General features: G+C 42.4%; 1 protein-coding gene across 7 annotated transcripts in view; it reads right to left on the bottom strand.

Annotated features, from left to right (window-relative positions):
- The window catches only part of CD226 (CD226 molecule), a 98,269-nt gene that overhangs the window by 55,209 nt on the left and 17,937 nt on the right, over positions 1-25,123 (bottom strand). For 5 of the 7 annotated variants that reach the window (XM_037806234.1, XM_037806235.1, XM_037806236.1 and 2 more), the window contains exons 2-3: positions 18,628-18,793; positions 18,013-18,351 (exon numbers count right to left, since the gene is read on the bottom strand). In XM_037806234.1, the coding sequence (XP_037662162.1) occupies positions 18,013-18,351; positions 18,628-18,673 (385 nt within the window). In that variant the 5' untranslated portion in view covers positions 18,674-18,793. Of the gene's footprint in view, positions 1-18,012; positions 18,352-18,627; positions 19,097-25,123 lie in introns of those variants that run through there. The other 2 variants (XM_037806232.1, XM_037806233.1) reach the window with 2 other exon arrangements.

Raw genomic sequence — 25,123 nt, 5'->3', positions numbered from 1 at the left:
ACTGAATCAGGATGGGTCTTAATCCTATTTCTGGGTGCCTTATCGAGAAGGCCACACAGAGAGAAGCCACGGGGGCAGCCAGAAGCTGGACATCAGTGGAACCCAGAAGAGAAAGGACAAGACACCACCGTGTGCATTGCTACTTGACAGAAAAGCCAAAGAATCCCAAAGATGGCGGCTGGCCAAAAGATATCAACCCTGGGAGGAAGTCAGCCTTCTAGTCTCTGAAACTGTGAGCCAATAAATTCTCATTATTAAGTAAACCCATTGTATGGTATCTGTTTTAGCAGCTGGAAAATGAATATGATCCCCATTGGAGCATTTTTCACAGAGCTATGTAATACCAGCTCGTCTCCCCTACTAGGATATAGCAGAGGAGGGTGGGAGCTACACCATCCCATTCATCACAGCATCTCCAGTGTGTCATGTGGTGCCTGGCAAGTGGTAACTGCTGAGCATGTGTTTATTGAATTGCTCCTGAAGTTTCACACCAGAGAGTATCCAATTCCTTCAGGAGCACAGAAAGGGAATTCCATGTAGCTCATGCATACTGAGAACCTTCTGTGTGCCACGTACGCTGATAGGGCCTTGCATCGATTATCTCACTAATTCCCATGCCTGCCCCAAAAACCACATTGTTATTCTTTCAATAGAAGAGTAAATTAAAGCTCAGAAACATGAAGGGACTTTCCCAATGTCATAAGACTAGTAAGAAGGACAGAGCCAGAACTCAAAATTCTCTGACAACAAACTCTATGCTTGTTCTTACTGCCATGAAAACAAAAATCGAAACAATAGACAGCAGGAATTTCTCTAAATAGGGAATTGTTAACAGTGAAGCTTCCCATGGATTAATCATGGAACCAATCTCACTTAATATATTTACAAATAATGTTCAAATCAAGATCTACTGCAAAACCTTGCAAATGACACTAAACCATTCCAGGTAATGAAGCAGCAAACTAGTGGGGCGAATTAACAAAGGCTCTCATAAAGCTATGAAACATGCAGGAAAAAAGGGTAGATACATTTCAACAAATGTCCAATGGGAAAAATATATTTAGGACAAAAGACTCCCTTACTTATTTTTTAAAATGAAGTTAGGTATAAAGAATTAAACTATTTAAGGAAATAAATTTAGGCAAGAAATCCTTCAAACCATGGTTTTCATCTGATGTGCTATAAACCTCTGTCACCATCCAGGAAAACACTTATCACATTCTGGAAAGTACTGATAAGTCATTATTCTGTTCCATTTAATTGAGTATGGAATTAGCTTTCCTATGTATGGATTAGGGGTAATGCTGGTGATTTCTGTGGTAGCATTAATCCCCTCCCTTCACCCCATTCATTTGTTCTTTGCTGTTTCATCGAGCCAAGTCTCCTAAGTGTGAAGACCTGAGCTCAGAACCGTGGGGATCATGGCGAGGTGACAGGGACACACCTGCCCTCTATCCAGGGAGGGAGTGTCGGGGAGCCTGGCATGGGAACCGCTAGGTGGAATGTGAGGAAAATTAAAGGGGACCACAAAACACATCTGTGGGGATAAAGAAGAAGAGGAGATTGATTCCCACTTTAGCAATGGGGAAGGCTTCCCTGGTTGTCCCTTAAAAGATGAGCAGCAAAGCCACCAACCATTAGGAGTGAAAGAGTATTTAAAGGAAGAGAAAGCACAAGCCAGGACACCAAGAATTCAGAAATACAGAGGATGCTTAGGGATTTCAAACTTAATTAACCCAGTTTTGTTGAAAGAAGGATACACAAAGGGACAACTTTGGAATATAGGCAGGGATCAAATTTTAGGAAGTCTTAAATAGCACTTTGAAGGATTTGGGATTAATTGCATAGATGACAGTTGCAAAGTCAAAGGCCCAGAGGGTCTCAGAGAATAATGCAAATAACTGATGCCAAAGGGATAGCAATAGGGAACAGTGGGGCGTTGGGCTGAACTCAAGGTGGCTGGGTTTAGGCCAATGTTGACAGTCCATGAAGATTTTTATGTTTTCCCAACAACAAAAAAAAATGTGCTGGTCAAATGGCGTGGGCCTTAGGGGCCACCAGTTTACAGTCTCTGGGTCTCACAACACACCTTTCATGTCTTCTTCAGGAACACTTGAACTTGTTTTATCAGATCACCCTGATTGCACTAAGTTATTTTTCTTCTTACACTCTATAATTTGTCCTTCACCTTCTTTTCTAATTTGTTTATTCTGTATTAGTAATACTATCTACTCCATAGAGGTATTATGAGGATTAAATAATCCATGTAAGGCCTTTAGAACACCGCCTGGGGTTGGCACATGATAAGCACTCAATAAACATATCATCAGTCTCCAAGGTCACTGGCCAAGGTCACTGCACACTCATGCTCATCCATGATGTCACAGCATGTACATCTCCAACCCGGTTTCTCTCTTGAGCTTTAACTCATAAATCCTGCTGCCTACTGGACAGACTCATGTGGGGGTCTAGAACTAAACACTTCAATCCTTACCCAGAACTTCTTCTCATCTCACACCCCCTAATTCAGTAAATGATAGCACCATCTGCCCAGGATCTCATGTAAAATTCTGGTGCCATTCTTGACTCTTCATTCTATTTCACACCCAACATTCCCTAGATGATAAAATCCTATGAATTCTCAGCTCTCCCTCTCTATGGCCTATTGCCTGAGCTCAACCCTGGAAAGGTGAAAGCCAGGCAGACCGTGTGCCTTTGCTGGAATGACGAGGCTCAGGCCCTCGTCTTCTGCACCTAGAACACAGGCACCTGCAAACCTCGACCCACTGTGGCTGGAGAACAGTAGAAAAATTGGAGCATCACATATTTTTATTCTGGAAATATGATGGTCTGTGTTACTCAGATCAGACTTTCAGATAAAAACATCCACATGATGAATTTTTAAAAATAGTTTAAAAGGTGAGACATAATAGTGCCTTGAACTAAGGCTATTGCAATATAGGTGTGATCCAGGGATGGGATCTATACTTTGAAAGTCTAGCCAGTTAGATACGTAGGATGAGAGAAAATAAACTATAAAGGATGACTCCTATATTTATGAGATGTGGTGACTGATTCAAATGGGAAAGACTAGGGACAGAAAAACATGGACACAGGCCACTTGTGCCTTGAGTGCATCTGCCAGTCTAGGCAAACTCGAACCACCGCCACCACCCCCATCACCACCAGTACCTGTCTCTATGCCCACCGTATCAAATCACATTTTATGTGAAGCATGAGCTTAAGTCCAGGGACTGAGACATTTCTCACATGGACCCAGCCCCCCGGCACATGGCAGGTATTCAATATTTACTGAATGAAAGAGAGAAGGAAGAGAGGGGCTGGGAGTGGGAAGGAGGACACTGAGGAGGGAGTTTTATTTCCCTGTGTGCCAGGACAGTAAACAGTGACTTTGTGAAGACAGTGTGGAGGCCGTGCCCCTGCCCTCTCCCAGGACTATCCGTTCCTGCTTTCTTTCCCATCTTTCTGTTCTTCCACTTCTAAGACATCCCAGACACTGAGGCTGGAGGAATGGCTTCAAACCACAGTCACATGTGGCTCCCACTATTCAAAAACTACTAACCACCAAAACAAAGCCCAACATCTAGGCTTTTGACCCTCTCTAAGCCTCTGCCAACAGCTACTGTTCAAGTGCCCCACACACTCTGGTGCCTCTTGGACATGATGCTTTCTGAGCTGCACCTTCCTTCAGAGCTCCCTTCTGTCTGGCCACTCCTTATCTCCACCCGTCCAAGTTATACCCAGATTTCCAGCTGGCACAGATGCCATCTATGGTTTTCTCCAAACTTAGAGTGATCTCTGTCACTCTCAGCTTCCCCACACACTACTTAACAAGGTCTAGCCTGCATTAGAGTCCCTTGATCCACAGATTGACATTGCATATAGGTACATAACCTTCTCTCTTGGGCTAGAAACTCCTCAAAAACACAGCACTTCTTACTCATTTCTGCTTCCCCTCACAGCATGCAATAAATGTCTAGCCAATGGATTTAGAAAGGATTTGCACAAATTTTTAAATTACTGCTATATGCATTCATCCAATAAGGTAAACTTCAATACCTCAAAGCATCATTTGAGCAACAAGTTTCAACAATTTTCCCATTGGTTCAATCCTGCTATTTTCACTGAAAATGTAATAGTCAGACTGTGATAAGAATAAAAATGCAAACACTGTGTCAGCTTGAGGAAACAGCACCAGTGATTGGGAAGGTTTCCATCGTATTCAACGTACAGTCTTTTAGGAAACCTTTCTAGGATTTAAGAGAGAGAAGGAAGAAGAAACAAGCCCTGTGTTAACTAACTTTAATTATATTCACTTGCTTTATTTAAATGAGCAACTATGTTTCTCAATAAGGAGCTACTTTGAGAAATATGGTGTCATGAATGGACAGACAAATGGGCAGACACCAGTGCTACCAAACTCCATCTCAGAGACAATAACTGAATTCCCAGATAAAAAATGGTATACCTCCTATTGTTCTATCCAGTTTGGAAAGAGAAATCATTCCATCAGTGGAATAAATTGAGCAGGTAACCTAAAATTTTCTTAAGTTTCTGGTTCTGCATATGTCATAAAGGAGATTATGCTCTATGCACGGAGATACACACACACACACACACACACACACACACACACACACATACATACACACCTTCACTGAGCTGTTCTGGAAATGTCAGTGCTTGCAGCATATAGCATTTCGTGTCGCCTGCCAAGAAAGTGTAAATATGTTCTTAAGGGCTCGTCTGCTGAATTGAGAACATTAAGTTTCTAAAGTAATCTGCTATTTAAATGGTGCCCTTAAATGCTCACAGAATTCATGTCCAGACTTTGTCCTCATTGGCCCCGCTCATCACCCCACTAAAATCAGCAGTTATGACGCATGGAGCTATTTACAGCATTAGTCAATGGGAAAATTGCACATCACATCTCTGTCCTTAGAAAGCATTTTATATCCATCTTCCGTGAAACATGGCTCTTTCCCTCTGAGCAGATTGTGGAGACTTTTTTTTTAATGTATGTTGTTTAAAGAGCTGAAGTCAGGGAAAATTTCCTCACATTGAGATTTATTGGATTGTGAATAGTCTCTCAAGAGAAGTGCCAGAGGCCCCATCAGCTGAGTTATTTAATTAAAACCATTCTGGAGTAAGTGGAAGAAGAGCTGCCAAAAGGAATAATTTTGCTTTGATCCCTGGAGGATTGACTTGATGGTCTTAAAATTTTTAACATTTTCAAAATCTTAAATGTTGTCTTCAGAAATAGTCTCCTACCATTTTCTCAAAGAACAACAACAACAAAAATACCCAGCGACAAAACAGCAAAGCTTAGAAACCAAGCCTTTTTTTGTCAGTGCTAAATAAACTGGCCCAGGACAACATTTACTTAGAGAAAGCAGACTGAGCCCCGTGCCCACGGTGGGCTGAGCACACTACCTTTTCTTTCTTTCTTCAGTTATCTGTTTCCTTTTTTTGTAGCTGTTTTGATTTTAACATCCAAAAGCCAGTGCTTTTGTTTTATAATATGCAAAATTTAATTTTACTTTTAGCCAATAATGTGGATCATCTCACAGGGTGAGAATTAGGGGAGAGAAGCAAGACAAACAGAAAATACTACTCTCATAAACCCCAAATGTGTACTTGTAAGGTCTCTTTGAGGGGCAGCGACACCAGCCCACCCATCCTAAGGAGAAGTTTCCCAGAGAGAGTGCTGGAGAACAACACTATATCCGCAGCTTCCCGTCTTTGATGAGAGGTATTTTTAAGAGAATACAGAAGCCCAGGCCATTCGGGGTGGGGGGGGAGGTCTGGACCTGTTTCGGCTGAACACGTCCCCGAGTTATTCTGATGGGCGCGGAAGGTTGTGGGACGTTGGCTTTTACTCGGGCACAAAGCCACCGTCTCCACCCCCACGCTAGCACTTGCCCACCACAAACACCCACTGGAGAGGAAACCTCACAGATGTGTGAGTTGTCTTCATCTCTGAAAGTTCAAGGAGGAAAAGCCAAGAACTGGTTTCCAGCCAGCCAGACCTACCCTTCAGGGGCCGCAGGGAAAGACACTGTCCTGAAACACATTCGTAGCTCACTCTGTTGCAATTTGCCAAATGTGCTCCCATCTTGCAGTCATCTTAGAAATAAAAATATCCACCAAATAAAGGGTAACGTGCTTGTGAGTAAGTAAAACAGTTGCATGTCAACGTCACAGCAAATTTCCTACCCTGCTCTGGGTTGCCTGATTGCATTTTCCACCAAGTCTAAAGTAAAAGATTTCCTCTGGATTTTAACACAGCCAGTAAGTGCAAAAGATTGGGTCATCTCACAGGGCATGAAGGTAGGGCAAGCTAGGGGAGAGAAGCAAGTGCACTGCGCCGGACAAACAGAAAACATTGCTCTCATAAACCCCAAATGTGCAGTTGAGCTTGTACTTAAACTCCATCGGCCATTCAGCTGTTGAATTTAAGTGTGCTATAAATCCGATAGTATCTTATGTTAGAGTTGCTTTTCGACTTCCCTCTTTTTTATTTTTGGTTACAGAGACTTAGCCCAAAGCCTGAGAGCTGAACCCGGTGGTGATGTGTGTTCTCAAGTTCTCAAGCATGTGTCTCCCCGGGCTTCGCAGATGGAAGGCAAGTCAATAAAAACAACCTTCACGTGGGCTCTGGGCCCGGTCCACCTTCACCTGCCCGGTCATTTCACCCTTGAGAAGCACAGTGGCTATAACCTTGCTTTCCACTTGTCTTAAAATACTCTCTGTCTTCTGCTTCTCTGTCAACTACTTTATTTCATTAAGGAGTGTCATATCTAAGCCCTTAAAAGTTTTGTTTCATCAGTTGACTATTTCTTGTGGGTGCTATTTAATGATGTTTCTCTTTTTTTAATTAAAAAAATGCCAAAATGTAACATTTTACTGAATGCTTTTTATTCATATATAAATAGATAGATTTTATACACACACACACACACACACACACACACACAGATACATAAAAGGGAAAACTTGTATGACATTTCCCAGCTTGTTAGAATGAGCCTTAAAAGCTTTACCAGAGAGTTTATGGCATCATTCTTTTAATATTAGATTCAAAACATTTTTTTTTCTTATTTCTCCATTCCACTTGGGGAAAAAAAAAAAAAATCAATGCAACAGAGCTGCCTAGCTCGGGCTGAGCACAGCCTGCCAGCTCTCCCTGTGACCCACAGATAAACCCCGAGCTCGGGGCTGTGTTTGCCTGGCTCCCGGGACAGGATGATATCTGTGGCTGACTCCCCTTTGGTGAGTGACGAGAGGTGGAACACAGGCCCTTGCCCACAGCGGCTGCCAGCACATTCTTTCCCCTTTTGCACTGAGCACGTGTAAACAGTCACACCTACAGCCTGGCTAAGGAAAGTCCATTTTACAGCACATGGCTGACCCCTGCCGCCATATCTGCTCCCGGCGGGAAGAGAGCAGGGTCCTTCCACTATGGTGAAAGCACCCGGGGGTGCCCGCAGACCCCCTAGCTGCAGGGGCTGCAGAGTGAGACCCCCCAGCTGTGGGGACGGATGCCCACTAGTGAAGCTGGCCTTGTTGGGTCTCTTCTCTCTGTGAGCAAATGTGGCTCCATCCAGTGCTGTGAGCATCAGGCTTTGTTGGTGACCCCGAAACCTGCAAAGGTTGGCTGGGACCCTAGGACCACTGCTCCTGGCTGTGGGCTTTGCTATGCTCCTGCTACCCTCCCCGCCATGAGACCCCTCCCTGGAGGCGCTATCAGGGGTCTGTTTTCTACCTGGCACAGGAATGGGTACAGTGGAAGGATCCTCGCTAGGGAGAAACATGCAGCCACGAGTTCATGATGACCCCTGGAACAGGACAACAGGAAAGAACCTTTCTCCACAGTCTTTTTAACCATTTTTGGAGTTTCCTTCAACAGTAAGATGCCTCAGACGAAGTCTTCCCCTCTGTCCCTTTGCACCTGTCTCTAAATATATAAAGTAGAGCTATCTTCCTATGTTTTTTTTCCCCTTTCCTTCTGAATTTGGGACAGGCACAACAAAAGCTGAAATGAAAGTGTGCAACTATCTTAAGATAAATTGTAAAACCAAATTGCATAATGCATGTGGCTTCCAGTACCTTTATAGCACTAAGTTAATATGTTGCAGTAAATCAAGCCATGAGTTGCAAACCAGGGGAAAAACTGCATTAATTTGTAATCAGTACCATGTGTTCACTCAACTTGAGAGTTTTTTTTTTTGGTTAGAATCTTTTTAAAAAATGAAAATTACCTTTCAAACTAGGTTAAACTGGAGCCACATCTATCAATTTTCTAAATAATTTCCTTTAAAAATTCTTCTAGAATGCTACTCCACCATCTCTATGTTCAAATATCTACTTCAAGGTTAAGTTCAAATTCCAATTTTTCAGGGAATCTATCCTGGATTTTCTCACTAAAAGTAAATCCTATCCTCTGAACTGTAATAACACATCACTTTTTGCCTTAAAGTATAACTTGCTGTACACAATTTTCATCTCCCTGAATATTCAGCATCCCAGCTACACCTGAGATCTAAGTCTTTCCATTCCCCAATTCCCCTGAATGTTAACTCAAGTGCTACAGGTTCCTGATAAAGACATGATGAGTGAATGAACGGATAAATGAATTTGGTCCCCGCCAGGCAGCACACCCATTCATACAAGCCACTTTTCTCTCTCCAGCTTGAAATCACGTTAGAATACTGACATCACCCAGCATTAGAAAGAAAGCGGGTTGTAGACCAATGTGATCTTTAAAACCTCTTTTCCTGGCAGGATTGCTGGGCACCACCGTGGGTTCCAGAGCCCCCAGTGTGGGAGGAGCCTCTTGGTCTCCCTGCCCCATTAACCAGGAACAAATACGAGAGAAGGCATAAAAACTTGAGCTGCTGAGTCAACAGCTAAAAACCTGAGCCGAGAACGCTTTGGCCTTGAAGGAGGATGAGTTGGGAGGTGTTTAAGGATTAGATAATGCATGGAGAGTCTTCTCCACCCAGGAGAGAATGCAAATCTTCAAGGGCGAAGCAAGGACTATCTCTGTGCCCACACTGAGCTAAGGAGACTGGAGAATGGGAGATCGCAAAGCAAGAACATGTGTGATGCGTAGGGGGTGCAAAACCCCTAACTACGTGGAGCAGCAATCTATGATCCTCCTTCTATAAACGGGAGTAAGAGAGTTAAGGCTCTGCGCGTGCATCAGTAATTCCACCCATTGTGTGTCCTTCTCCCACACCCGCTGGATTCTTTAGCCGGATCGCCCTCCCACACGCAAATGGGATCATCCTGTTCAGCTTCGGCCTTAGCTCTCTGGCCCATCCATCTGCACCCTCGGAACCAACCATTTTCTTCACACTGGCTAGGTGGTCACTCAGATGTCTCCAAAATTGCTATTTTCCATCCTGAGCTTTCTGCTGGTTTGCCTTCCCACAATTTCGATTGTCAGCTGGTCAAAAGCTACTTTAAACTTCAACGCAACTGAAACCAGATTTATTCTCTCTCTCCCAAGCCAAGCCAGTCTCCTGATTTCCCATCTTTGTAAATTAAACCATCTTTTTTCAGTCACTGGATTATAAAAATTCAAATCGTGGTTGGAACGTCCCTCTCCCTGACCCCCATACCAAAGCAGAACTAAAATCCCTCATTCTTAACTCATCTTTGAACTGCTTCAAAAGTTGCAATTGCATTTTTTCACTGTTTTTATTAGGTATTCTGTATGAAAGAAATTTAATAAAATATGTTTGAGATAAATGAGAAGACAAATACCTGTATAAGAAAAAGAGTGTGACTATTATCCTTGAAGTCACCTCATGTCCCTTCCAGATTCTGTCCCCCTCCTGCCCATACTTCAGAACTTTGCTTTTCTTTATAGTTTTACCATATGTTTGTATCTATAAATAATATATTGTTTTGTTTTTCACACTTCTAAAGGAAAGGGATCATACCATATGTATTTTTCTGTAACATATTTTTTTCTTTCAACATATGTTCCTGAGATTTATCCTTGTTAGTATGCATAGTAATAATTTATTAATTTTTGGTGATACATGGTGTTATATTTTATGAGGAGTTGACCCCAATATGTTAGTTCATTCTGCCATTGGTGGGTATTTGAGATGTTTCCAATTTTTTTGTACAAGCACTGCTGCTCTAAATATTCTTGGCCGTTTCTCCTATACATGGGCAAACTCCAGGAAACCTAAGAAAGAGTGGAAATATTGGATCCTAGGATATGAGGTTCTTTAATTTACCAGCTGATGCCAAACAATTTTCAAAAACAGATATATTGTACCACTTTACATGCTTACCCGCAGTGGACAAATTGTTCCACATTTAGAATTCCATTTTTTCACCCTGCCGTCAAACTCTTCCCCTCCTATAATGCTGCAACTAGTTTAATCTTTCAGGGTATGAGGGGACATGGTTCCTTGTGTGTCTCACTCTCAAAAAACTTCTGTGACATCCCATGGTCTACGGGACAGAGCGAAGTTCCAACTCCATTATGTCAAGTTCAGGGCCACCAGGCCTAACACTCCACTGCCTGGGTGGGCTGCAACTTCTGTGTTTAACAGTAGACTCTACTGAACGGAAGCCTTACCTGGGTCCCCAGCATATCAAACGTTGAGCCCCTTTGCTGGTGGGGGTGGGGGAGAGGCTCCCACCTGCTCAGCCCCTCCTCACTCTCCAGGCAGCTTCTCCAGGGGCCTCACGTGCCAGCAAAGGGCCTCAGAGCACTGGGAGAACCATTTCCCACTTGAAAGAACCCTGTGCTCTAGGCAGGCAGGTTGATTCTCTGTCCCTGGGTGTTCTCTAAAACTCCCCTTCCTTTGCTCGCCCCAGCTTCTCCGCCTTAAAAAATCTCTTCCAATCCTTCAAGGCCCAGGACATCTCCCTTCCTAGAGCCTTCCCGAGCGGGTCTGTGGGAATCAGCTCTCCTTTGCCTCACTTCCGACACTGCAGACTGGTTCACCCTGGTGCTGGGACTTGGTGATGCTAAAGGTTAGTGAGTTATCCTGCATCACCGTCTCCTCCGCTGTGCATCGGGAAAGCCTGGCCTGCCTCACAGGCTCATAGTGCTAAAGCCAGATGATGTTTGATTGCCTCACAGAGTAGGCACCGATGCAATTCAGGTAGCAGAGAACTGGGTGGGGCAGGGATTTCCATCCCTGCAGCTACATTTGCTCTCACCGACTAGCAAGACCAGAGATGCTGGGTATAGTAACTTCCTCCATAACCTCACTTCCACCACCTGCTGAAGTCTTACCTCCCAAGTTGCCTCAGCGTATCCTCCCAGGAAGTAGTAAAATAAAGAGGCCCTTCTTGCCATTAAGTTCTCTAAGTGAGTCGCTGATTTACAAATGCCTCTCCTGAAGCTAGCACACAGTTTAAAACCATTTTGCATTAACACAACTTTTTACCCAGATGAACACATCCAATTTTCTCTTCAGTTCTAGGCCAAAAGCTTGGGGTGGGGGGTAGGAAAGGACCCTCCCTGGTGATGGCACACCCCCTTCAAGGGCCCCAGGGAGGTGGCCACGTCCCCCAGAGCAGTCCCCTTCAGTCTTCCAGTGACAAGTTAACCTTCGAGTTTAAGAATTGCCCACTATGTTACCTCAGTGTAAACTTGCCAAGATTATTTCCAGCATGGGAGCTGCCTGAGGTTAGACTTTCGAGAAGCAAAATGTGGGAGGAAGCACCGGGACACACAGCCCAGGCAGGGCAGCGTGGTCATCGGAGAGGACAGGCCTCGGACGCGTGTGGGGTCTGAGGGCTTGGACAGCTGCAGGACATCACCACACCCCGGGGCCTCATCAGTGAAATCGAGGTAAGAGCCACATCAAGGTGTGCAAGGGGCTTTTCGTGAGAAAATCTGTGTAAGATACTGAAAAAGTTCCTCACACATCGTGCGCTATTGGTAAACAGCCGAAACCAATGTATTTACAGCGCCTGGAGCTCAGTTCCTTCAGCCTTTTGAAGCTGTTACAATCTATTAGAGAAATTAGGATTTCTGGATTCCAAATCCCATTTTCGATCATCAAATTGATCTTCAACTCCCCCTTTACATTATACAAAAAAGGCAATATTTTAGTCCTGGTATGCTTTTAAGAAAGCACTTTAGGAGATTTTTAAGTATATCTAAGGTTAATTTTGAAAAACAGCTATCATAATTTTTAAATTCACTTTCATTCTCACCTTAACAAAAAAAATAAAAAGGTGACTTCCAAATCTGGAAAGCTATGGAACACTCTCACTGAAATTTTACCTCAGTCTGGTCTTTAAAATATAAATGAATAAAAACAACCACAATGAAACATTTGTAAGGAAACCATTGTGAAGAATTCGAACCCCTGGGAGATTTGGGAGCACCTTTCTCTGATGGGCGAGTGACAGAAAACATCAGCATTGTTTATGAAAGAACCTCATGAGGCAGAGAGCCACTTTTCCTCCTTTAAAAAAATATCAGGAGGAGAGAGGGAAGATGGCAGCATAGAGAGGAGTGGAAGCTAAGCAGTCCCCCTGGAACAACTACAAAAAACCAGAAACAACTAGTAAATAATCCAGAATAACTGCAGGGGGACAAACGAGACCATCCACTCATCATACACCACCCTGAATTGGGAGGAATGCCCGAGAACACAGCATAAAATCTGTAAGTAAAACCTGCGGAACCAAGTCGTGAGACCCCCTCCCCCATAGCCCGAGCTGCAAAGCCTCGTGGTGCCAGAGAGAAGCTCTCTCCCAGCAAGCGAACACAGCTCAGCTGAGCTCCAACTGGGGTTTTAAGTAGCGAGTGTGAACTGCTCACTACAGGTACACAGCCCCAAAAAACAGACAGAGGCTTTGGGTGACGACTGACCTGAGAGAGCTGGAGGGTCACCTTGGACTGGGTCTGAAGGGGACTATCTGTTTCTTTTTTGGCTCAGTGGAGAAAGCCCCAGTCATAGTCAGTTTCCAGGGCTGTGACTCAGGGAAGAGTAGAGACACCACAAGCAGAGAGCGAGACCATTAAAATGCTAATGACCTCCACCTGGGGGCTCTGTCTTCTCTAGGAGGAAAGGGGTGGGGCCCTTCCCATTCAGAACCAGACCCCAGAGCCTGGGGGAACATACCTCCTCACACCAGTCAAGAATTATAGGCTAAAAAGGAGAAAAAAACGCACAACTTGCAGCCATCTCCCCAGGGGACAGGGGCACTCCTGCCCAGGGCTGAACCCACAGCACAGAGCCGTGCCAAGAAACCCAGTGTGATGGGGAGTCTTTCCCGCAGCACCGCTCACATGCCACAATATCGGCCGTGGACAGTGGCCTTGAATACACCCACGGCTGATTGTCCCGGAGCTGGGAGAGCAGAGCTATGCAGAAGGGGGAAGTTAACGTGTCCCATTCAACCATCTTTGAAATGGGCTGGGAACACCCCTGCACAGCCCGGCGGCCCAGGGCTTCCCTGGAGGCCGGTGCGCACTTGTGACGTGGAACGGCCCTCCCGCCTCAGCAGAGGTCCTGGGAGAGCACAGCAGGGAGGGGGGAACCACTCGGAAATCCCAGGGAACCTACGCCAATATCAGGGACTTGTGGGTCAGTGGCAGAGACGGTCTGTGGCGAGAATGAAATGAAGGCTTAGACTCTTGCAACAGCCTTAAATCTCCAGGAACACCTGGGAGGTTTGATTATTAAAGCTGCCCTTCCTCCCTAACCACTCAGACGCACGCCCCTCATTCAGGGCGGACGGCACCGACAGCACACCCAAATTAAGTGCACCAAGTGGACCCCACAGGGGTCAGATCCCCACACACCACAAAGACAGGGTTGGGGAGAGCTGACTTGAGGGGAATTGGTGACTCACGGACGCCATCTGCTGGTTGGTTGGAGAGAGTGTAAGCCATCAAGCTGCAATTCTGACAAATTAAACATCAAGTAAAGCAAATGCCAAGAGGCCAAAAACAACAGAAAATCTTAACGCATATGATAAAACCAGATGATATGGAGAACCCAAACCAAAACACTCAAATCAAAAGATCAGAAGACACACAGTACTTGGCACAATTAATCAAAGAACTAAAGACAGGCAATGAGAGCATGGCACAGGACATAAAGGACATGAAGAAGAGCATGGCACAGGATATAAAAGACATAAAGAAGACCCTAGAAGACCATAAAGAAGATATTCCAAGAATAAATAAAAAAACAGAAGATCTTATGGAAATTAAAAAAAACTGTAGGCCAAATTAAAAAGACTCTGGATACACATAATACAAGATTAGAGGAAGTTGAACAACAGCTCAGCCTCCTTGAGGACCACAGAACAGAAAATAAAAGAACAAAAGAAAGAATGGGGAAAAAAATCAAAAAAATTGAAATGGATCTCAGGGATATGATAGATCAAATAAAACGTCCAAATTTAAGCCTCATTGGTGTCCCAGAAGGGGAAGAGAAGAGTAATGGTCTAGAAAGAATATTCAGAGATATTGTTGGGGAAAACTTCCCCAACCTTCTACACAATATAAATACACAAAGCATAAATGCCCAGCAAACTCCAAATAGAATAAATCCAAATAAACCCACTCCAAGACAGATTCTGAGCAGACTCTCAAATACTGAAGAGAAGGAGCAAGTTCTGAAAGCAGCAAGAGAAAAGCAATTCACCACACACAAAGGAAACAACATAAGACTAAGTAGTGACTACTCAGTGGCCACTATGGAGGTGAGAAGGCAGTGGCATGACATATTTAAAATTCTGAAAGAGAAAAATTTCCAACCAAGAATACTTTATCCAGCAAAACTCTCCTTCAAATTTGAGGGAGAGCTTCAATTTTTCACAGACAAACAAATGCTGAGAGATTTTGCTAATAAAAGACCTGCCCTACTTCAGATACTAAAGAGAGCCCTACTGACAGAGAAACAAAGAAAGGAGAGAGAGATATAGAGAATTTTAACAGACATATATAGAATATTACACCCCAGGTCACTGGGACACACATTCTTCTCTAGTGATCACGGATCTTTCTCCAGAATGTATCGTATGCTGGGACATAAAAACAAGCCCCAGTAGAAAAAAAAAGAGAAAAAAAAAAAAAAGGGAATTTGTTCAAAGCACATTCTCTGACCACAGTGGAATATAAATAGAAGTCAATAACCATCGGAGACTTGGAGAATTCACAAAACACCTGGAGGATAAAAATGAGGGGGAGATGAAAACATTCCCAGATAATCAAAAGCTGAGGGACTTCATCACCAGTAATCAGTCCTATAAGAAATGCTAAAGGGAGTTGAGCAGGCTGAAAGAAAGGGACACTAAACAATTGACTGAAACTACATGAAGAAATAAAGATTTCCAGCAAAGATCACATGGTAACTATAAATACCAATACTACTGTATTTTTGATTTCTAACTCCACTATTTACTTCCTACAGGATCTAAAATACATAACTGTAATGATGAATCAGAAGTTTTGGACTCAATGTAAAATATATGTAATTTTTGACAAGAACTACATAAAGGTGGGGGAATGATGGAGTATAGGAACTCAGTTTATGTGTCATATTGAAGTTAAGTTGGTATCAAAGAAAAACAAGATTGTTACAGATTTAAGATGTTAAATTTAAGCCCCACGGTAAACACAAAGAAAGTATCAGAGAATATGACCATAGAGATGAAAAGTAGAGTAGGGATTCCAAGAAGTGGGGGAAGGGGCAATGGGGAGTTAAGAAATGAGAGTAGGGTTCTGTTTGGGGTGAAGGGAAACTTCTAGAAATGGATGGTGGAAAGGTGATGGCATTGCAACATTCTAAATGTGATTAATCCCACTAATGGAAAGCTAGGGAAGGGGTGGAATGGGAAGATTTAGGCTGTATATATGTTTCCAAAATTGAAAAAAAAAAAAAAAAAAAAAAAAACAGTCTAAATAGATGACAATTAAATGCCAAGGATGATCCTGGATGGGATCTGAGGATGGAGGAGAGGAGGCTCATAGGGACACAGATGGGACACAAGAAAAAAAAAAGGAAACATAGAATGTAAACTTTATATCAATGTTGAATTTCTTGAACTTCTTAGCTGCGCTTAATGAGATTGCATAAAAGAATGTTCTTGTCCATGGGAAAGGTATATGTGAATTATATTGTTTGTTCAAAGATATGTGCAGCTTGCTCTCATATGTTCAGAGGACAGAGCAACAGATGATGGATGATAGGGAGGGAGGGAGGGAGGGGGGAGAAGAAAGAAACGGTGGTGTGACAGGATGTTAAAGGTGGTGGATCGGGGGATCGGGGAGGGGTAGGGGTATGATGGAGTTCTATGTATGCGGTGTGTACTGTTTTTGCAACTGTTCCTGTAAGATTGAATTTATTTCAAAATAAAATTTATTAAATTAAAAAAATAATAAATAAATAAATAAATAAATAAATAAAAATATCAGGTGCAATAAAGCTGGATGATGAGAATAGGACAACATTGCCCAAATTTTTCACACTTGATGCTGACAATCCTACGTTGCTATTGCACCCACCATGCAGAGCTCTACAATTCATCTCCATCCTCCACCCTAAGCTTTCAGAAGAGGTCAAGCTACCTGTTTTCACTTGGTTGCCTTTTGGACAGAAATCAGAATACCTGATCCCACCCCAACCGCAGACACGAGGCAGAGAGGGGAGCCCTCCTTTGAGCCTTGGTGTTTCCATTGGATGTTGAATGGCTTCCTCTACTTAAAAACCCTTGCCAGTTCTCTCCTTCACTGGCACAGCTGATCAAAAGCCTACTCTATGCCAAAAACTTGCAAACAGCAGTGAATAGATGACTATGAACAACAGCAAATGAGGGCTTATGTGGCAAAACAGATTCTTTAATAAATGACTGTTTGACTAGAGATCTTGCTAAATGACACTGCAAGCCCCACTTATATATACAAAATTATTCTTGAGCTTAGCTACAACCAAAGAGGAAGTAAAAACTAACACATGGAACTTTTTCTTACCTCCGAACATTTTGATATTCTTTATATCTGAGTCTCTTAAAAAGAAAGCATTCTATCGGATGTCATGCAGCGTTCTCTGCTGGACGTCTGTGGGGTATAATTTGAGACACACCAGAAGAGAAACATGCAGTTTCAAACTCTGTCCTTCCCTAGGCTGTCACTGATATCTGAAAATTTCACCATTAGTCATTTCATGTATAAATCATAATAGTAAAAATAGTGACAATAACAAAACCTACCGTTCTCTGACTAGCATGGGCCATGTGCTTTAAATATATTGTCCCTAAACCATTCAACAAAGAGGAAGGTATTACTGATCCAATTTACTGCAAAGGAACCTGAGATTCTGAGGATCCAAGCAACTAACACAAGGTTATAGAGAAAGTAATGGTTATAAAACTCACGTTTTTCCAACATAGCATACTCGCTCCCTGTAGGACTGCCACATTAAACACCAAGCCAAAACAGAAAACACTCCAAGAAACTGTTAGATTCTTTCTAGAACTTTCTGCAGAATGGGACCTCTCTGGCTAAACTTGGATAAGATGAAAAATAGAGTTACTATTGGAACCCTGCACAGGATTCACTGATAAATATTGATTCAGTGTTGTGGAAAGGACCCTGAACATCCAGGGGATGATACGGACACCAAGTACCTAGTGAAAGGGGTGGTATCCCATCCTAAAGCACTGAAAGAGAGGTCCTTGGGTCCTGAACCCAAATGTCACCAACTTTGTTTTAATCTGAGCTCCAGTTACCATTATAACAATATGAAATCTGTGCTTTCTCCCACTGTGTTCAAATTTTTGAGACATTCTTCTGTTCAGAAGTGATAGCATCTTAAGAAAAATGAAATTGATTTGCATTATTATTCCTTTAAAATAATATATTGTAAAATCTATGAATAAAATTGAAAAATGCTATAAAAATATGATAAGGCATTTTATGGTTTGTACTTGGGCTTTATAGACTAGATGTTGTTGATGGGAAAAATAGAGAATAAAACTTGCCCTTACCTGACTGAACCACCCGTATCACCTTTTTCCAAAATCCAGATGGGAAAGTATGAAGAAAGCAGGAATAGAAGCCAACATCAGCCTCGGAGGCATTATGAAAGGAAAGGGTCATATCATTGGAAGCCATAGTTGAATTTGAAAAGTAAACCCTATCAGCATAGGGCTCTCTTATGTTCACCCCAAGCGTAGGGCTGAAAATGGCTATGGACTGTTTCTCTGTTGTATTGATCTTGAACCATTCCATCTGGCTTAAGGTGTCCATCGATGAATACACACATTCTAGAGTCATGTTCTTGGCAAGTTTAACAGTTGTGTCCCAAAATATCTCTTCAGAGAGAGCTGAAATAGACAACATCATATGAATTCAATTTGATTTAATGATTGAAACACCGCCTAAGTATCTTAATCTTTTAAGACCTATCAAGACAGTAAATTGAGGTAATAGTAAAGGCTAACAGTTTGTCCCTTGGTCTAGAAAAGGTTTTCCCTACTGATCATCGGCATTTTTAACATTCAGGCTTTCTGAACACGTGAGCAAGAAGTTCTGAACGTGTTACACTATAAAACCAAAAATAGAGTAATTGTTTAAGATGAAGACATAAAGAGCATTTTTACCTTTGTATACGTGCAGAATAGCAAAAAGGAAAGAAAGATAATCCATCTCTGGGAACTGTTTTGGAGGCTGGTCTGTAAAATGATAATTTTATGATGTTACGTGCAGGCTCTCGGCACGGTGCACTGTTTCCTTCCTCTCAGATGATATCAATAGTGTCTTCTTCTTCTGAAGTATGAACACAGGAAAAAGGTCTGAGCTTCAAAGCCAGGTCTGTTCTCATACAAGGATGGGCAGATTTGAATTACTTTTCTCTCGGGGAAAAAGCTTATCGTCAAGATTTCATTTTCTGCAAAGATTCATTCATTCGACCAACGCTTTCTGACTTCACACTCTGTGCCAAGGTCTAGGCAATGAGGACACAGCAATCAATTAAAAAAATAATACTGCTGTCATGGACCTTACAATCTAGTGGGAGGAGGCTGAAACTAAAATCGATAAGTAAAAAATGTGTATTAAAGGTGTAAGTGCTGCGAGGAAAGATACAGCAGGAAAGCGGGACTAGGGGATGGTGGGTAGTGTTCGCTTTTAGACAGGAAGGCCAGGGAAGACATCATGGAGAAGGTGAGATGGAAGCAAAGACCAGGAGGTCTTAGGGGGTGAGCTTTGTGGCTCTGGGAGTGGGGGGAGGAGGCTCCCGCAGAACGGACAGCCCATTGGGCAGGGCCTCCTTCGACGTCCACCTCTTTGCTGACTTCAGGTTTGCTTCGGTGGAGAACAACAGACCACTGGAAGCCCTTTCTCTGTAAAAGCATGTCCCTTTCTCCCAGTTGCCTGCAATGGTTACATCTCATATAATTACAGTACAATTTCAAAGTGTGATTGAATGTTTAAGTCTAGGATTGCTCCTTTCTCTCTCTTGTAAAATAACAGCTTAAATTCTTAAGGAAGTGTTAAGAACATATCAACCAGTCAGTATAAAAGCATACGGTCACCTCTAACACTAGAGAAATTGCATGAATGTATTTGGCCCATGATGAGAAGGTCAAAATAAAAGGTAGGTAAAATTTGGGAAACGGAGAAGCAGGAATCACTAAAGACAATTTTGCCTAATGCTAATGCTGAACTTCACGTGTGATTCAAGCCACAAGTTTATTGGTAGGTGTCAGCTCCTCAACAGCAGTATGTAACATGGAAAATGTTTTCAGGAAACATAAAATCAGCTATGAAATCCACTCAATAATGACAAGCAGAGAAAAATAATAATGTGTACATATAGGAAAGTATAGTGCTGCCCTATTGTGAAGGTTAACTTCAGCTGACAAGTAGATTACGTTATGGTTCCAGTTGTTTGGTCAAGCAGTGGCCTGCTTGTTTCTGTGAGGGTATTTCGAGATGAGATTTGCATCTACAATTGTTTATTGCATCTACAATCAATAAAGGAGATCGCCCTCAGCAGTGTGAGGCATCTCCCCTTCTTCCATTCAATTGGAGGTTTAAAAGTCAGAACGGAGGATTTCAGAGGTCAGAAGAGGAATTTGGGCTTAACTTCAGCATTAGCTCTTGCCAGAATTTCCAGACAGCCAACCCCCTCTGGGGAACATGGGCTAAGGCCTTTGTCTGTTATTGTAGGTTGCCCTAAGGAGTTGGGGCTTGCCAGCCCATGGTCCTGTGAGCCAATTCCTTACGATCTCTCTTTTTCTTGCTCTCTGTTGGTTGTGTGTGTGTGTGTGTGTGTGTGTGTGTGTGTGTGTGTCCTCTTGGTTTTCTTTCTCTGGAGAATTTGACTAATATACCTATGTTCATATAGTATTTTATTTTCCAAAATCTTTCAAATTGAGGATATTATTTTGCCTCATAATAGCTTTATTTCCAAGAAATGGCATGGTTGTGGTTTAGCTGTGATCTCCACCTAGGGTGGTGGGAGATGACCAGGGTGAGGTTGGTCTGAGACCGGATACCACATTGCCATACAGACACCCCTAACTCAGCTCCATGCATGATTCTTTGGACATAGTAGGCCCTCAATTACTATGGCGTAAATAAACAAATCTCTGAAAGGAACACAGAGCCACTGAACATCTTGTGGACACAAGTGATGGGAGCATTTTGCATTTTAGAAAGATAACCGTGGTCCTGTGGAGGACGGGTTGGGGTGGCGAGGCCATCAGTGGCTTATATCTGTGTCGGAAAGTTCATTTCACACATCAAGACTTAATGACTAGATTTCCTCTTAGCAGACACTGAGAGAAAATAAAACTATGAAACTTGAGTTAGACGGAGACCCAAGCATTCCTGAAGTCCTTAAAACAGTGTCCCCCAACTGCGCCCCTCACACACAGTGTGTGCTGCCTCCGATCGACCCCCTTCACCCCCACATGCGTGCACATGCTGCAGCTCAAGTGGCTTTCTCACAAGGCCTGTGCCATCACAGCAACTCTCGCATTCTTATTGCAAAGGCAAAGCTCCCCAAAGTGGCCACCTAGAAACTGAGCCCTCCAGCCCGACCCAACCCGGATACCCACCCCTACCCCCCACCCCTCGCCACTCCTGCTCCCCCGGGCCATCTTCCCTCCTCCCCTCTCCTCGCTGACTCGACTCCTCATCGAGACCCCAGAGTTCAGCCCCTCTGAGGAACTGCCCTGGCCTGATCACAGACTCTCGTGGGTCACAATTTTACCTGCTCACACCCACGTCTGCCGCCCTCCCCAACACGGCGTCTGTACAGTTGAAGCACTCGTTCATTTTTTGGTGACTAGATGAACATGAAAGGAGACAGAAACATTTCTCAAGAATATGGGCTGGAGGGCATGGACTTGCCAACCTTTCTCCTGAGGTACAAATGGCAAAAGAAGGGCAGATTTTAAACAGACAATATCCTACTAAGCATTAAATTTTTTGGATACAAAATAATATGTACATTAAGGAACCCAGGAGAGACTCCTTAAATTGTCTAACACTCATTCCTGTTGTCCTGTTATTTTTTTTTCAGAATAGCTAAATAAAAATATACTAGTTTGTGTTGGAAAAGAGGAAGGCAAAGAATTATCGCTGCCTTCTGTTACTCAGATTTACACTACAAATAAAACAGTTTATGACACATCTGTTTTCCTTTCCTCTAACTCAGGAAACGGGAGCTACTTCGTGAAGAAGAAATGGTTTCCCTGGGTGATAATTAATTGACCCATTCATTACAGGATAAATTTCATTTTAGACCCATCTGCCTTGAAAAGTTAATAGAGCATTTGTTTCCCTTATTTTTTAATTCTTTGCCCTCAGAATGTTGTGGATGGTTCCATGGTTTTTAATGTGTGTGAAAATTTCCCAACAGCTTAATAACATCCTTCAAGCCACAGAGTGTGCCTTTTAACCAGCGTCTTCCGTGACACCTGGCTAGCCCTGGGTGCCCAGGACCTACTAGATGCTCAGTAAATGGATGTGAGCTAGTTGCCAACACACGCTTGCTATGTAGAACGAAATTTCAGAGGCTCGAGATGGTGCCTCGAAATCCTTGCTGACGATGCTAGAGAACAGTGTAGAAACGCCTCTCAGGTTCTCTCCTGAGCATAAATTATGTCTTCCGTGAAGAAGAAAACCATAACTTGCTTCCACAGGCAAAAAGAAAATGTTGTTTCTCCCCAGCACCCGTAAGAAATCAGGTTATGCATTAGAATCCTTCATATTAAAGGTAAAGAAGCTTGTACTTATCTGAAAAAACAAAGCATTCCTAGAAATCTAACATTATCAACCATTTTTAGATGGCTATGTGAGCAGTTTAAAAATAAAGTTATATTTAACCTTACCAAGGAAGTTAAATATGCATAATCATCAGCAGAATGTAAGAAAGAAAAAGAAAAAAAGGCAAAAGCAGAAGTTACCTGTAAAACTACATGTAAGGATAATTATAATTAACAACGTAATTTATTTTCTATTCATATTTTTACAAAGTTTAAATCATATTCCCATCCAGGTTTGTATCCTGTTCAACTGTACTTTCCATGTCATTATCCCACATTACGATTTTAAAACTTAGAATTTGAAAATAATTCAGTTTTCAAATTCCTGAATTAACATTCTGTGGAAAAATGCCAGTTAGCACACTCAGAGCTTCTTATGGCTGTCTTCTAATGATGCTTAGTCATCTATCCCAAATAACCCTCACCCACCAACCAGAAATGGCCTGTCAGCTGAAATCACCTCTAGGCAGCCTGGTTGACTCCAAGTAAAGAAATAGAGAAAGAGTTTTATATTGGAGAGAGGGAAATTGTCATAATTCTAAAAATAAGAAGAGAACATTGTAAAGGAATATTGAATGCACTTCACACCATCTAGGATGTCTATAATCAAAAAGATGGATAATAACAAGTGTTGGAGGAAGCAGGGAAATTGGATCCCCTACGCATAGCAGGTGGGAAGGTAAAATATTAGTCTCTTTTGGAAACAGTCTTGCAGTTTCTCAAAATCTTAAACAGAGTCACCATATGATGCAGTAATTCCACTCCTAGGGATACACCCAAGATACTGAAATCATATGTCCATATAAAAATGTATACACGAATTTCCATAGCAGCACCATCCATAACAGCCAAAAAGTGAAAACAACCCAAATAGTCATCAAATGATGAATGGATAAACTATAAATGAGTTACAGCCATACAATGGAATATTATTCAGCAATAAAGAGAGATGAAGTAACGATACGTGCTCTAACATGGATGTACCTTAAAAACATGATGCAAGTGAAAGAAGCCAGCCAAAAAAGACCACGTATTATATGATCCCACTTACATGAAATGTCCACACTACCCAAATCTATGGAGACAGAGCATTGATTGGGGGGGGGGGGGGTGAGAAATGATTGTTAGTGGGTGCAGGATTTCTTTATGGGGTGAAGAAAATGCTCTGAAATTGCACAACTTTGTGACTATACTAAATGGATGGTACACATTACATGAGCAAACTGCATGGTATATGAAGCACATCGCAATAAAGCTGTTATATTTTTAAGTAGCATTTCTAATACCATTCCTTGTTTATGGCACTGATCAGGAACAGTAAAATGCACCTCAAAAAATCACTCACTCCATCCTGAACTATTTAGTTGGATAACTTTATCAGTTGCTAAATAAAAAGATATTTAGAAGGAGAAAAGGGAGAAAACTGGTATCTGTTTAACTCTATTCAAAGTAATTTGGAGACTGCTATTTTTAAACATAAAATGGAAAAATATAGCAAACTTGCTACATAGGGCTCAAATCAGGTAAATGAGAATGTATGAGGTGGAAGCTTTCAGATGACCATTTCAGCTCCGTGTGACTGCTGAGCCTGATGACTCCCGATGATTTACCTAACTACTCTTTGTGTTGACATTCGTCAATGGACTAAAACCTTAAGGCTTAAAAAACCTCTCTATTATTTAAAATCTATTGGGTAGATTTCCCTCCTTTATTTAGTTCCTTCTGCCCTAGATCAGGTTGTCATTCCTTTTAAAAGAAATTATTCTTCCTAAATCATGACACCAGCCATATCACTGTCTGGTGCAAATATCTTTAAGAGTTCTCCAATACTTCCTGATTAAAATTCGACGCCTTGCTTTGACATTCAAGTTCCCTATGATCTGAACTCAGCCAATATTTTTCGCACAAATTTACCTTGCAGTGAAATTAGATGCCTCAACACTCCCCGAGCCTGCTTTCAAACCTTTAAAATGCTCCTTTTCTTTGAATGGCTTCCCCTGTATCTAACAAAGACAACCCACAGAGGATGGCAGAAAGAGATGGGGAAAAGTTGGGGTTGGTGGTAGGATCCTTGCACAATTGAATCCCGTCAACTCTGGGGTGTGAGTTTATTGTGTGAGGTAATAGATTTTCTGCTTTTGTAAGACAGTTAGATCAGTTTCTGTTAGCCGCATTCTTACACATCCTAATTGTACATCTTTCTGCCAGCTGCACCCATACACATCCTAAAGGTGCGTCGTTCTGGCTGATGAATGAAGACTAGATTGGATGGGAGCAAGATAGGATAACAAACCATTAGGGCACTATTGCTATAATCTGGGCAAGATATCACAGTGACTTGGACTAAAATGATTCCACTGGGGATAAAGGGAAATCAACTGACTGCCAGGACATGGTCTGTCATTATGTAGAAATATGACACTGATAAGTATCCTTAACCCTAGGTTTCCCAGTTAGGGTCTGTTCAGAAAAACAGAGCCTGTACTCAATGGTTCAATGGAGAGTATTTCATAAGAGGAACTATAAGAAAGGATGGGTAACAAGCAAAACAGGGGGTGGGGAGGGAGCTCAGAGAGGAGAAACTGGAGGAAACCATTCCCCCTGTAGTGCTAGAAGGCTCAGGAGAAGCTAGAACCACCCATGATGGAGGCTGCATGGCTGAAGCTGGGACCACAGAAGAGGTGAAGGACTTCAAGAGATGCTAGAAGAGGTTAAGGAATGGATCTGTTAGCAAAAAGGCAAATGATAGAAGAAACTAATGCCCATAGAAATTACTGCTAGTGAAGGGCATTTATGAAAAACCCACAGCTAACATCATAAT

Source organism: Choloepus didactylus, chromosome 16 (assembly GCF_015220235.1).
Source record: "Choloepus didactylus isolate mChoDid1 chromosome 16, mChoDid1.pri, whole genome shotgun sequence".
NCBI classification, from domain to species: domain Eukaryota; kingdom Metazoa; phylum Chordata; class Mammalia; order Pilosa; family Megalonychidae; genus Choloepus; species Choloepus didactylus.
The sequence above is the reverse complement of the archived record's forward strand: the minus strand, read 5'-3'. Positions and strand labels throughout refer to the sequence as shown.